This window comes from Drosophila albomicans, chromosome 2L (assembly GCF_009650485.2).
Source record: "Drosophila albomicans strain 15112-1751.03 chromosome 2L, ASM965048v2, whole genome shotgun sequence".
Taxonomy (NCBI): Eukaryota; Metazoa; Arthropoda; class Insecta; order Diptera; family Drosophilidae; genus Drosophila; species Drosophila albomicans.
Genome location: NC_047628.2, coordinates 17,278,207 through 17,289,736, shown reverse-complemented (window position 1 = coordinate 17,289,736; position 11,530 = coordinate 17,278,207). Strand labels below are relative to the sequence as shown.

Sequence of the window (11,530 nt, the reverse complement as noted above, 5' to 3'; positions counted from 1 at the left end):
GTAATGTTTTTCTCGCTTTTGTAATATGTTTTAAATTGTGGTAACAAATATACAAAATAATATTTTTTAAAAGAGCTCAAATTCACTCGTTTAGTCAGTATATTTTTGAACGTGTACTTGTATATTTTAAACTGAAAATTCGGTCACACTACAGTGCGAAGCTACAGTTTGTCGCGACCGGGTTTTAAATAAAGTGAAAAGGAAAGGAAAAAGTGAAATAAACGTACTTATGGCATTTATTCGATATATATACTGCATCTATGGTATTGTGCAGATTGTTTGGAGTCCAGGTATGATGAAGATTATCTTTTAGTACTTCAAATTCAACTATATTCTGTATTTTAAGGATTGGGACTCCGCTTGCCAAATTTACCGTTTCTTTTGAAAAGACGCGTCATGGCGCCATTTTATAAAACGACAGTTCCAATTGGCGTCAAGTCAATCGGTCATTTGCTTTTGCACGATCATTCTGTTTAGAAGACGATGTGTAAACAAAAGCGAAATAGAGAACAAACAATTCTTCCTACGAATCACAAAAACGCCGGCAAGGGAGAGAGAGAAAATGCGAGCAAACAATTAGAGCAAAAGTTCGGTAAGTATCGGCGTTTGGCGTCGTCTTCGGCATGTTCCCGAAGATAATTTCGTATCGAGGCGTCTTGCCCCTCCATATTTTCTCCCCCTATTTTCAATTTTCCCTTCAAGATCAGACCGCAATGCATAGTGAACAGCAATTTGCCTCCTGCTAGCTGATTCAGTTAGTGTTTCGTGCTCGTCGAGTGTTGTTCTCGGTTTTTCCTCAACAATAATATCGAAAGTTTTTCACAGCACACAGTTTTTCTCATTCTTTCTATCTATATATATACGCACGCAACATATATATCCGTCTCTATATATATATACGAGTGCTCTATATAGAAATTGAAATTGAAATTAAAATTGGAATTGTTCTAAAGTTAAAATCGAATTTAATTGTGTTGTGTGTGTGTCTGTTTTTCCGATATAAATTAAATAACGGTTGGTTTAATTACTCAATTTTTCCACACGCACTCAGAATGGATTACATAATCACAGCATTGTTTTTGAGAGAGCGAAAAAAAAAGAAAATTCGAAAACGAAACAAGAAAAGAAAAAACGTGGCACAACACGTTTTCCACTTGAAAAAAATAACGAAAATGTGCTACTAAATGCGAGTGCACTTAAAGCTAAATTATGTTAAAACACCATTAAAATGAATGGCAATTAAAGAGTGGGCCGCGCGCATCTTTAGGATGTGATGTGGGAGAGGAGAAATCAAAAGAAAAAATCGAATCATGCTGCTGTGTTGTTGCTGTTGCTGCTGTTTGTGGCAAGAGTGCAGCAAGTGTAGAATCAGCAGCAGCATCACAGCATGATAATTTTCCGACCAAAAGTTTAACGAACTGAGTTCATTTCTATTTTTGAATAATTCGAAAGCACAAGCACAAACGCCACAAAAGTGAAAAGTCTGCATGGTTTTTCCTCACATGTGCCATGTACAACACACATATGTATATGTATGCATATTGAAATATATGTGCACACTCACACTCATACTTACGCATGTGGGCTGATCTATAAGACGCCTACACTGTGCAAATTTTCATTTTCAACTGGACATTAAAAGAAAATTTAGTGCATATTGAGAACAGATGACGAAAGTAAAATAAGACGAACTCATTGCAAAATATCTACAGTACTTATTGTTGTAGTGTTTTCACTTTATTAATTGCTTTTAAAGTAGTTTAGACTCTATAGCAGCTATAAATATAATAAGTAGATATACAAGGCTTGTTAAAATAAATGTTTACTATTTGCTTTAGTCTTCAACAGCAGAAACTGTTTAAAAATATAATTTCTGGTTAAAATATATTTTAAATATTTGTTTTAGTTGTTCAATAACCAGAGCTATTTTTAAATATCTAAGGGTAGTAAAAAAGATATAGTATTTATTTATTCAAGCACATACATAAATCCAATTTATGGTTGTAAAATTTCTTTTCAATATTTGCTTAGGAAAAGCAAACATATAGTATTTAAAATATTTATTTAGTACTATAAACTGAAAAACTTGTCAAAATATGTCGTTAAGAAAATGCTCAAAAAATTGATTGATGTTTTTCTGGATTTTTCTGAAAAGTCATCACTTTCTTAAGTTTATTTTAACGAGTGCTTACTCTATACATATATCAGTATTTGCTCGTATTATGAAATTGTTTTCAATTCTCATTTAGCTAATTTCACTTTCATATGAAATTTTACACACTTGAAATGCATTTACTATAGAATTTTTTTGTGAAAATCGTAAAAACAGACGAAAGTTTTCGAATATTTTCCGAAATAGTATTTTCACTTTTGCTATGTTTATGAATGATATCAGAATTTGTGTTCGCTTTGAGTACTCTATATGAATATAAATGACATTCACCTTAGGTTTATTTTTTTTAAAGAAATTAAATTAAATTCAGAATTTTTTTCAAATGTCATGTTTACGAGTATTTCGCACTATTCCCTTGACTTTTACTCATTTCTCACGCTATGTTTATGAATGATATCAGTGCTTGTTTCATCCTTGGATCGGAACACTCGATAAGATATATATCATACTCATACATGCGCCTGCAGAGAGACCTTCAAAATGCTGACAGGCCAGCTAATCTATAGCATATAGTCTCCATGGTATTTGCCAGTGAGGCGTCTCCTACGTAGCATGCTACGAATTTTCATATTTTCTTTTCTTTCTTGTTTTTTTTTATTGTGCTCGACACAAATATTAATATGGATTGTAAATTATGTGCTTCATTTTTTTTCACTAAATATTATATGTGACAACTAAAATAAATGTTAAAATTGGCAAACTTGAAAGCATCGTCACTCCGCTACCGAATGGCGTCAGCGCCAATTTTAAAATCGAAAAAGTCGAGTGCGAGAAAAAGTCGAAATAAACATTTAGCCCACTTCCGTTTGAAAATAGCCCACAGCATTGATGCGTAAAGAAGGCTCTTCGATCCAATAGCAACCAGACAACGATTGCGGCGGACTCATTCTTTAGAATAGGTCATGATTTATTTGTGTTTGACATAATTGGGTTGGTTGTTCAGTTCAGGTGGAATCGTCGGCGTTTTGTGGCTAATAACGAACAAATTGTGATTGATGTTTTCAACAACACACTCATTATACAATATATATGTAGTAGAAACTATGATAAAGTGTTCTTCCCGTCGCTAAATAGCTATTATGTTCTTTTATATACTCGCAGTGTAATATGTTAAATTGAAGTGCCATCGTTAACCACCAAATAGTCATTGTCCCGTCAAATCGAAAAAAATAAATTAATATATCTGTTAAACATCTGCTTGGAAGAAGGGAATAACATCTTCTGCTTGCTGCTGCTAAGGCTGTGAATCACATAAATAGAATATGTCCGGGCAGCAACCGCCGTTGCCGCCGTTTGGCAATGGGCCACGTGGCTGGAATCCACGTGCCCCAAATCCCGCCTCACCGTCGCCCTCATCGTTCCTCTACCGTCCACCATCGCCGTGGACAACAGCGCCCAGTCCACCGCCGATCATAAGCGGACCGCGTAGCTTTGGCCATGCCATGTCACCGGCTCCACAACAACTACGTGGCCAACGTCCGAGCCTCAACAATGCGAACAACAATATGCCGCATCCACGTCCGCAATGGCCGGGTGGCAATCAATCGCCAGCCCCATATTTGCCACCCCAACCGCTGTACGAACCACAGCAAGGCTACTCGTATGGTGGTGCACCCCGTCCATTTCGTCCAGCCCCGCTGCTGCATCAGAACTCATATGGAGCGCAGCCAACGAGCTCGTTTCAATTGTCACCAACGCCATCGCCGATTGTATGCCAAACACCCAGCTCGGATTTCACGTATAGCAGCCGACAGACACCGCTGTCACATCAGCAGCAGCCGCAATTCCCTCAACCGGCTCCGCCACCACAATATTTGCGCCAAACGGGCGCTGCACCGCCACTGCCACCGCAACCGAGACAACAACAACATCACGCACAGGATCAGATTGATTTTGTAGGCGTGCCATTGGAGCCACCGCAGCCCAAGTCCTATGTCATCTACGATGATGAAGAGGAATTTGGACCGTCGACTGCCGAAATTATTGCGAATCAATCGCAAGATTACATCGATGAGAAGCTTGCCGAATATCAAATGACGATATTACAACTGCAAGGTGAGTGTGATGATCATTAAACCTAATACATAATTCTTATTTTGTACTAGAATTTTGTATCATTTTTCTCTGATACTATCAGAAAGTTTAACACTTTTGTGCACCAATTAAAAAAATTTGTCATAATACTTTGATCTCAGTTTATCCAGAAATTTCTGGCGGTATAGGGGAAAAATAATATTTATTCTGAAACTTCTAGTAATTTATTTTACTACTATTTAAAAGTTTAAGTCCGTTGAATATTTTAATGAATATTAAAAAATGTTTAGCATTGATAAGATTTTACTTTAGATAATGTTTTTCCAAAAATTTCTCTGCAAAATTTTCAAAAAAATGTCTCTAATTCCATCTAAAGTTCAATAATATCGTTGACTGTTTTTTCTAAGAAAAATAGCGACCCACCTTGATCTATAAAAAACTTCTCAATATTTGCTGACATTCTAGAAATGTCATTACGATTTACATATGTTTAGTTTATCCAGAAATTTTCAACAAATTCTCTGCGACAAAAAACAAAAAATCTCTTCAGTCTTCAGCTCCGTATATTTGATGTTCCAAAACTTCTATCATAGGATTTGACAATGAAATACAATGCACAATGTCCAATAGCTTGTGCATGTCCTGCAAATTGGCGACACCATTGGGGGCTCCATTGAGTTGCACAAATTTGCCTTCGAAGCAGATCTTGATGGTCGCATTGCTGCAGATGACAATTCTATCGAAGCTCACATTCGATTCATTGAGCTCCTCTTGATCGTTGGCAATTCGTTCGTTGGCAGTGCGACGAAAGGCGACGCAGATTGGCTGATATTTGATGCGATCCCTTTCGGGTATGGTGGTTAATTTGTGACGTTTAAGTGTGGCTTGAGGGTTCTTGCTTAGCACCACCTTACTGCTCCACTTGTCCGAGGGCAGCGTCATGTGCGATAAGGCATTTGCCAATTTGACCAATGGAAATTCGAGGCGTTGACCTTGCCCACGAGTTTCAGTTGGTGAATCCCTTGGTTTGATTACACTCCAAGTTTCATACTGAATGCACTTCTTAATCACATATCCGTCTCGATGCGAAACTATAGTTTTGCTTCCAAGGTACTGCATTCGTCTCGGTTTCGCTGTACTTTTGATTGTCTGCATCTCTATCGTTGCCTTGGCATTCACTGGTTGAATCTCGCTATCTATATTCATAAGTGGTTGCATCATCTCTGTATTTTCTCCCAATTCTGTATTGAGTATACGTTGCACTGGCTTAGAGCTTATCGATGGCCGGTTGGTTTCCATCTGCTCCACCTTGTTAGCCAACTGCAACTTACCATTTTTGTCATCCTGCTTAATGAACTCGTCTGCGAAGAATTTCTTAAGTCCCTCGGTTTTATACGACATATTATTGCCTTCGTTTGTTGTCTTCGCATTGACTTTGATTAAATTCATTTTGATGTTCTTAGAATCTTCTCAAACTAAATGACAAACTATTTTTGATTGCCGAAAATGACTTGGCAATAAAATTTCTTTTTTTTTTGTTTCCTCTGAGCCGTGTTGACGTTGACTTCGAATGCAGGAAAGAAGAAGCTAAAATTTGACATCGTCATTTTGACAAGAGTTGCCGCTATTTCGATTGTGCATAAATGCATTTCGATAAGAATGATTAATACCAATATGTCGTTTTTGACATTTGACATAATTTTGACATTTGGCAGAATTATAGGTATTCCAAATGAAATAAAGTAACTTTCGGCATCGATACCAAGAAAAGGGCAAAAACTATGAATTGGCTACAAAGTTCCGCAAATTTTCAACGAATATAAATATTTACATACAAATGTTTGTGTCTATATATTTTCTTAAATATATATGTATGTAAGCATATTCTTGGCAAGTTCAGTGCACATTGTTGAATCAGCTTCTTCTGCCAGGCAAATGTGTCATCTGAACTTGACCCAGTCGCCCACGTCGATCAATGTGCTCGCTTTTTAGCGCCCAAAAGCTGAATGAGTTCTTTGTAAAACTACAAATTCAATGTTCTATTTGTCACCTCTGCTGCATTTCGATTGCATGAGTTGATTGGCTATTTTTATAGCGAGTGAAATGATCAAAAAGGGCTTTAATATATTTGGTATAGTTTTTAAAAAAATTGAAATAAATTTTATGAGATACATACATATATCTTTAAATCTATATTTGAATATGCATATTCATGTGATCTATAGAGCTTTACCAAAGGAAAAGGTTGTGAAAATGGGAAATGATCAAAAAATGCATATAAATTTGGTATATTTTCTGATAAAATTTAAAGAAATTTTATGAGATCTAGAGATTTATATATTTGTATGCAGCTGAATTGGAAATGATCAATAAAGCTTTACAAAAAGGATTTAGTTATGTATTTTCATTTTTATTTTATTGCAAAATCGTTTAGAAACCCTTTAATAAATTGCTTAGATCTTTAAATTAATTAAGAACTTCTTTAGAAAAGTTTAGGTTGTTGTTGCCATTTGTTTTGTCTAAATATTTCAGGGAAATTCTATGCTTGAGGTAGATGGAACTGGAGATAGAACCTGTGATTATACAATTCCACATTTATTTTTAGACTTTTCATTAAAAAATAATTGTTTTAAATACGTATTTTAATTGAAGTGGGTGCAATTTTCAGTAATTGTGTACAATGAACAACTTTGAAAAATATTTACGATTCATTTCACAAGTTTATTTGCGTTCAAATAATGACATCATCAGATAAAATTCAGTTATAAACTTAGAGCTAGTAGATTCTTTATGTAATCAGTTGGCGTTGAGTTTAACTAGTCTTTGCTAGTGACATAGTGCTGGCCATGCTAACACAATCCGTTGCATTGCCATCCTCGACTTGATCCATAGACTCGACCGACTGTGAATGCTGACCATTTGGCTGCAGTTCCTGGCTGAGAGCATACATATTATAGCAAAGCACCAGTCGAGTGTTGAGACCCTCAAAAATGCTAACCACACTGGGCTTAAGATTAAAGAAAATAATTTTCTGTTGTCGACGACGGAAGTCATCAACCATAGAGGAGATAACCTTGGCGGCAGTAAAATCCGCAGCATAGATATAAGTGCAGTCGATGACCACGGGCAAAGTTGTTTTGCTGCCAGATTTCAACACCATGTTGCGTACAAATTCGACAGAGGGAAAGATCAGGCAACGATCGGGTGTAATCTTGACAAATCGTATACCCTGCTCTGTCTCCAGCTGCTCCAGCGTGACCTTGGGCCTTGCCGAGTGATAGAGTATGAACAGTTGATTGGCTGCTATGGCCACCAGGATGCCAATCTCCAAGGGCAAGACAAGACAAGTGATGAACGCCAAAATGCCGGGCACCAAATCAGAGCCTGGGTAGAGAGGAGTAAGGAATAAATCAAAATTTACAAGAATCTGAAGATTCCACTCACGTTTGCTTCGCCACATGGGCATTATGATTTGGTATTGCACCTGAAAGATCACCGCCGAGATGAGAATGGCAGCGAGCACTGCTCGAGGAATAAACGCAAAGTATTCGGTGAGAAAGCTGAGTGCCAGCACAACCACGAGTCCAATGTAGAAGTTGGACATGCTGGTCCGACAGCCGCTGGCATTGTTGATGGCCGAACGAGCCAAGCCGCTGTTGCTGCGATAGCCACTGAACAGGGAATTAGCAATGTTCGCCACACCCGTGGCTACCATCTCCTGTGTGATGTCGATTTGTTTGCCTTTGGCAAAAGCTTTGCAAACAGAGACACTCTCCAGTAGGGCTATAAGAGGCACAACAATCAAACCGTAGCCCAAGCTTTGCACCATCTCGAGGAAAGTTTCTCCTGGCACAGCCGGAATACCTGCTGTGGCATTTCCCGGTTGTGGTTCAACGGAGAAGGGTGGCAATGCCAACGAGGGCAGTCCGGGTGGTATGTAGCCGGTGAGCACAAAAGGATTTGAACCGCTGCTCTCCAAGTGCATGGCCATCACTGTGGTGGCAATCACAACTGTGGCATTCCTTGAGATGCCCATAAATTTGATCAGATGATTGATTATTCTCTGCAACCAATTGCATTGCGTACGATCCTTGGGTCCTATGCTCAGTCGGCCCAGATACCGCATGGCTAGCAACACGATAATACATGCACAACCCAGACAACTGTCCGCCAATCGAATGTTGTTTATATCCTTGATCATGCTAATCCATCTTTGCAAAAAGGAAGCACCATCGCTATTCACACCGAGAATATATTTCATTTGCGAGGTGCTCACAATCAAAGCCACAGCACTTGTGAATCCTGCACTCACAGGTCCAGAGACAAATTCAACCAGTGAACCTAACTTAAAGGCGGCCATGAGCAGCTCGATGAAACCGGTGAGAAACGTGAGCAGCACTGAGCGTTGCCAGGAGCCTTTGGCAAACTGATAGGTCATCAAGGAGGCCACTGCGGTGCTGCCAATGGTGTTGTCCTTGCAGGTTCCAAATAACACATACATAAAGCAGCCCATAAACGAGCCATAGAGACCATACTGCAAAGTGGGCAGAGCACAGAGTTTTAATTGAGTAAAGGAAAGTTTAATGTTTAAAGTAAAAACAAATTGTGGTTTATAAATTTTTTTCCATTTTAATTTGATAAAAGCATTGGCGAAAAAATAAGAAAGTTGCACTTAAGTGTGCTCGACTGTGTGATAACTGCTACCCATTTTCAATTCAAGCCAAACAGACCGGTATAATTCTCAAAAAAACTCAAATATACCAAAGGCCATATTTGGAGTATATAGTTGAAGAACAACATTTGAAATATACCATAGTGATCGAAATATACCAGATTGACATCCAAAGCAGCTAAGATCCCATTTCAGTAGGCGGAATTTGCCATACAAAACTTTTTCTTCCATTACTTTTACAATATTTGACCGATCACATTCTCAGGAATCATAAATACTATAATTATTATTGTTTAAATTTAGCTGCATCCTTCTACCTGTTACAAACATTTATAATGCCCTTCTACCCTATGGATAGCGGGTATAAAACGTACAACAAATTGTCGTATTTTCAAAATATATTTTTCAATTTTGATTTGATAAAAGCATAGGCATCAAAGGCTTTTCAACTTTCACAATTGACAACATATGGTGAAATTTTGAGGTTCAAACATAATGGATGAAGTTTCTTTTACGTCGTATTTAATAATTTTCTTAGACATGCAAGAAAAGAATTTTCAATTTATAAAAGTGCTCCAATGACACCATTAAGCACAATTACACATCTTTTATATTTATTTGTAACTATTCAAATTATTCGTTATCAAACCCTCATGATTTCCTGGCTAACCAAAAAGCGGAAAATAATTTTATCTAAAAGCAAGACACGCACTTCTTGATATGCTTTCGCTAGCAAGTATTTTTATAGATATTCCAAGTAGCTATTCTATCCGTAAAACTAACTTTCTCGATATACGATATAAAGACAATCTTTACAAACACAGCTGCACATCTACGTAGAACGCACGTCAACTCATTTATAGTCTACTTTGTGTGAACTATAAAACCGCAAAGATAAGTGCGACATTCAACACACGAATAGATTGTAGAGTGTATTCTCATTTACTTACCTGGGCGGGCAATCCCACAACGCCCGAGTAGGCGAGACCTTGGGGAATGACCGTAAGGCCGACAGTGAGACCTGCTATAAGGTCGCCAAGGGCATCACTTGGTTTGTACTTGGGCAGCCACTTAAGTATGGGCAAACGCTTCTTTAGCGTCTTCATGCGACAGATATTTCGAGCATAACGACTGCAGCAGGAATCGTTGGAATTGTCTTCCAACTTGGCAGCCTCCAACTGCTCGAGACTCTTGTACTTGGAGGTGCGATGATCGGTGATTAGGATGAACTCTGTGGAGGAGCTGTGAAATTGCGCCTCAAGATTCTGATTAATTTCGGTTTGACGACGAAATGTCACTTCGTTCTCCAGCGTGGACATGCTCAAGTATAAAGTTTTTAGATGCGTCTGATATAACTAAATCTAGACGAAAGACTGATGTCTGCTTTAGATTCTGCTGCTATTTCTGGAGCTGCTGCTGCTGCTGAACTGCTGCTGATGTTGACGCTACTGCGATACGCGCATCACATCTTATCGGTAGACCCAAATTACCTGTTTGTACAGCCAATGGCGTAGATGTGGGAGCGGGATATAGGTTGTATGTTTCATTTCCGTTCATTCAGTTAAGTCTTGGGTGTTATCTGCGCGTGCAGCAGCGCGATCATGATCATAATCTCACACTTGACAATGACCAGCCCCCTCGATGGGGCTCCGATTTGTTTGCTTGAGTGTCACAACGGTGTCAGCGCTGCTCCAAATTTTCCATTTATCAATCGGGCTCTGATTATATTGTACTTGTTTTTTGTATTGATTATACTAATATTGATGTACCACATACTATATCGTTTTCTATTGCGAGTTGTCAAGTTCATATAATGATTTAAAACAGAAAAATCAACTTGCCTAGCTATTTCACAATTATTCAAAATGATTTTAATCAACTTTATACCCAAAAATTTATGGGGTATGTACGTGAACGGATGCTGCTTGGCAAAGTCATAAAGTCTTTTCACAATATATGAAATTATTTTAGAATTGAGTGAGTATAGTATCTAGATATATGTATGTCTAGACAGTGTAGGGAACTTGAAATGGCTTTTCAGAGTTCAGAAAGTCTTAATCAGAATTCTTTTTCTTGAAATTTATCTCTTGCTATGTTTGTATTTTCAATTTTCACCATTTTCTTTACTTTCTCTTTATTTTCCTTAACTTAGGTAACATTTCAAACTTCTTACAGTTAACATAAGCAAAGATTTATAGAGCGAGTCGCCCTTAAAAAGTATATTTTTCATTTATAGACTTTTATCTAAAATATTCCTGGTATTCTCTCATTTTTCAAATTGATTACAAAATATAGATTACTCTTCTGTTATTCCTGAAATTCAATTGAAGCTAGTTTATTTAAAGGCGTCTCTCTGTCTGAATACTTTTCTATGATTTCATCGGGATAAAGCCTTCAGTTTAAAACAAATTACTGACTGACCCAATTTGTTTTTAGTTGTTTGTTTTTAAATATTGTATAGTGTCATAGCCATTAAATGTTAGGCACAAGTCTATTGTATAAGTTAAAACTAAATACAAAAGTGATCACACTTTGTGCTGACAAGGCTTACGAGTATTAAAGCCTTTTGTTGCGCCAATGAGATCACTTTTTTATATTATATTATAAAGCAGCTCGTTTCAGTGTCTATGTAACTTTGCACTACGTTCATG

At 37.6% G+C, this 11,530-nt stretch overlaps 2 protein-coding genes across 7 annotated transcripts in view; one reads left to right on the top strand and one right to left on the bottom strand.

Moving 5' to 3' along the window:
- Window positions 1-915: 915 nt before the first annotated feature.
- Window positions 916-11,530, top strand: part of LOC117563755 (muscle-specific protein 300 kDa) — a 117,043-nt gene continuing 106,428 nt past the window's right edge. For 2 of the 6 annotated variants that reach the window (XM_034242260.2, XM_034242259.2), the window contains exon 1: window positions 3,228-4,228. In XM_034242260.2, the coding sequence (XP_034098151.1) occupies window positions 3,436-4,228 (793 nt within the window). In that variant the 5' untranslated portion in view covers window positions 3,228-3,435. Of the gene's footprint in view, window positions 1,015-3,070; window positions 4,229-11,530 lie in introns of those variants that run through there. The other 4 variants (XM_052003292.1, XM_052003295.1, XM_034242243.2 and 1 more) reach the window with 4 other exon arrangements.
- Window positions 6,908-10,609, bottom strand: LOC117563758 (sodium-independent sulfate anion transporter-like). Its single transcript, XM_034242261.2, has 3 exons — window positions 9,830-10,609; window positions 7,652-8,741; window positions 6,908-7,591 (listed from the first exon to the last, which is right to left on the bottom strand). Exons 1-3 carry the CDS (start codon window positions 10,196-10,198, stop codon window positions 7,020-7,022), a joined length of 2,031 nt encoding a protein of 676 aa, XP_034098152.1. The 5' UTR covers window positions 10,199-10,609; the 3' UTR covers window positions 6,908-7,019.

Bases quoted from the DNA above. Each gene is read 5' to 3' on its own strand.
- LOC117563758 (XM_034242261.2), bottom strand. From the start codon at position 10,198: ATGTCCACGCTGGAGAACGAAGTGACATTTCGTCGTCAAACCGAAATT. The intron at 8,742-9,829 runs GTAAGTAAATGA...CCCACTTTGCAG, and splicing joins TTGTGGGATTGCCCGCCCAG to TATGGTCTCTATGGCTCGTT. The intron at 7,592-7,651 runs GTGAGTGGAATC...CTCTCTACCCAG, and splicing joins GCCCATGTGGCGAAGCAAAC to GCTCTGATTTGGTGCCCGGC.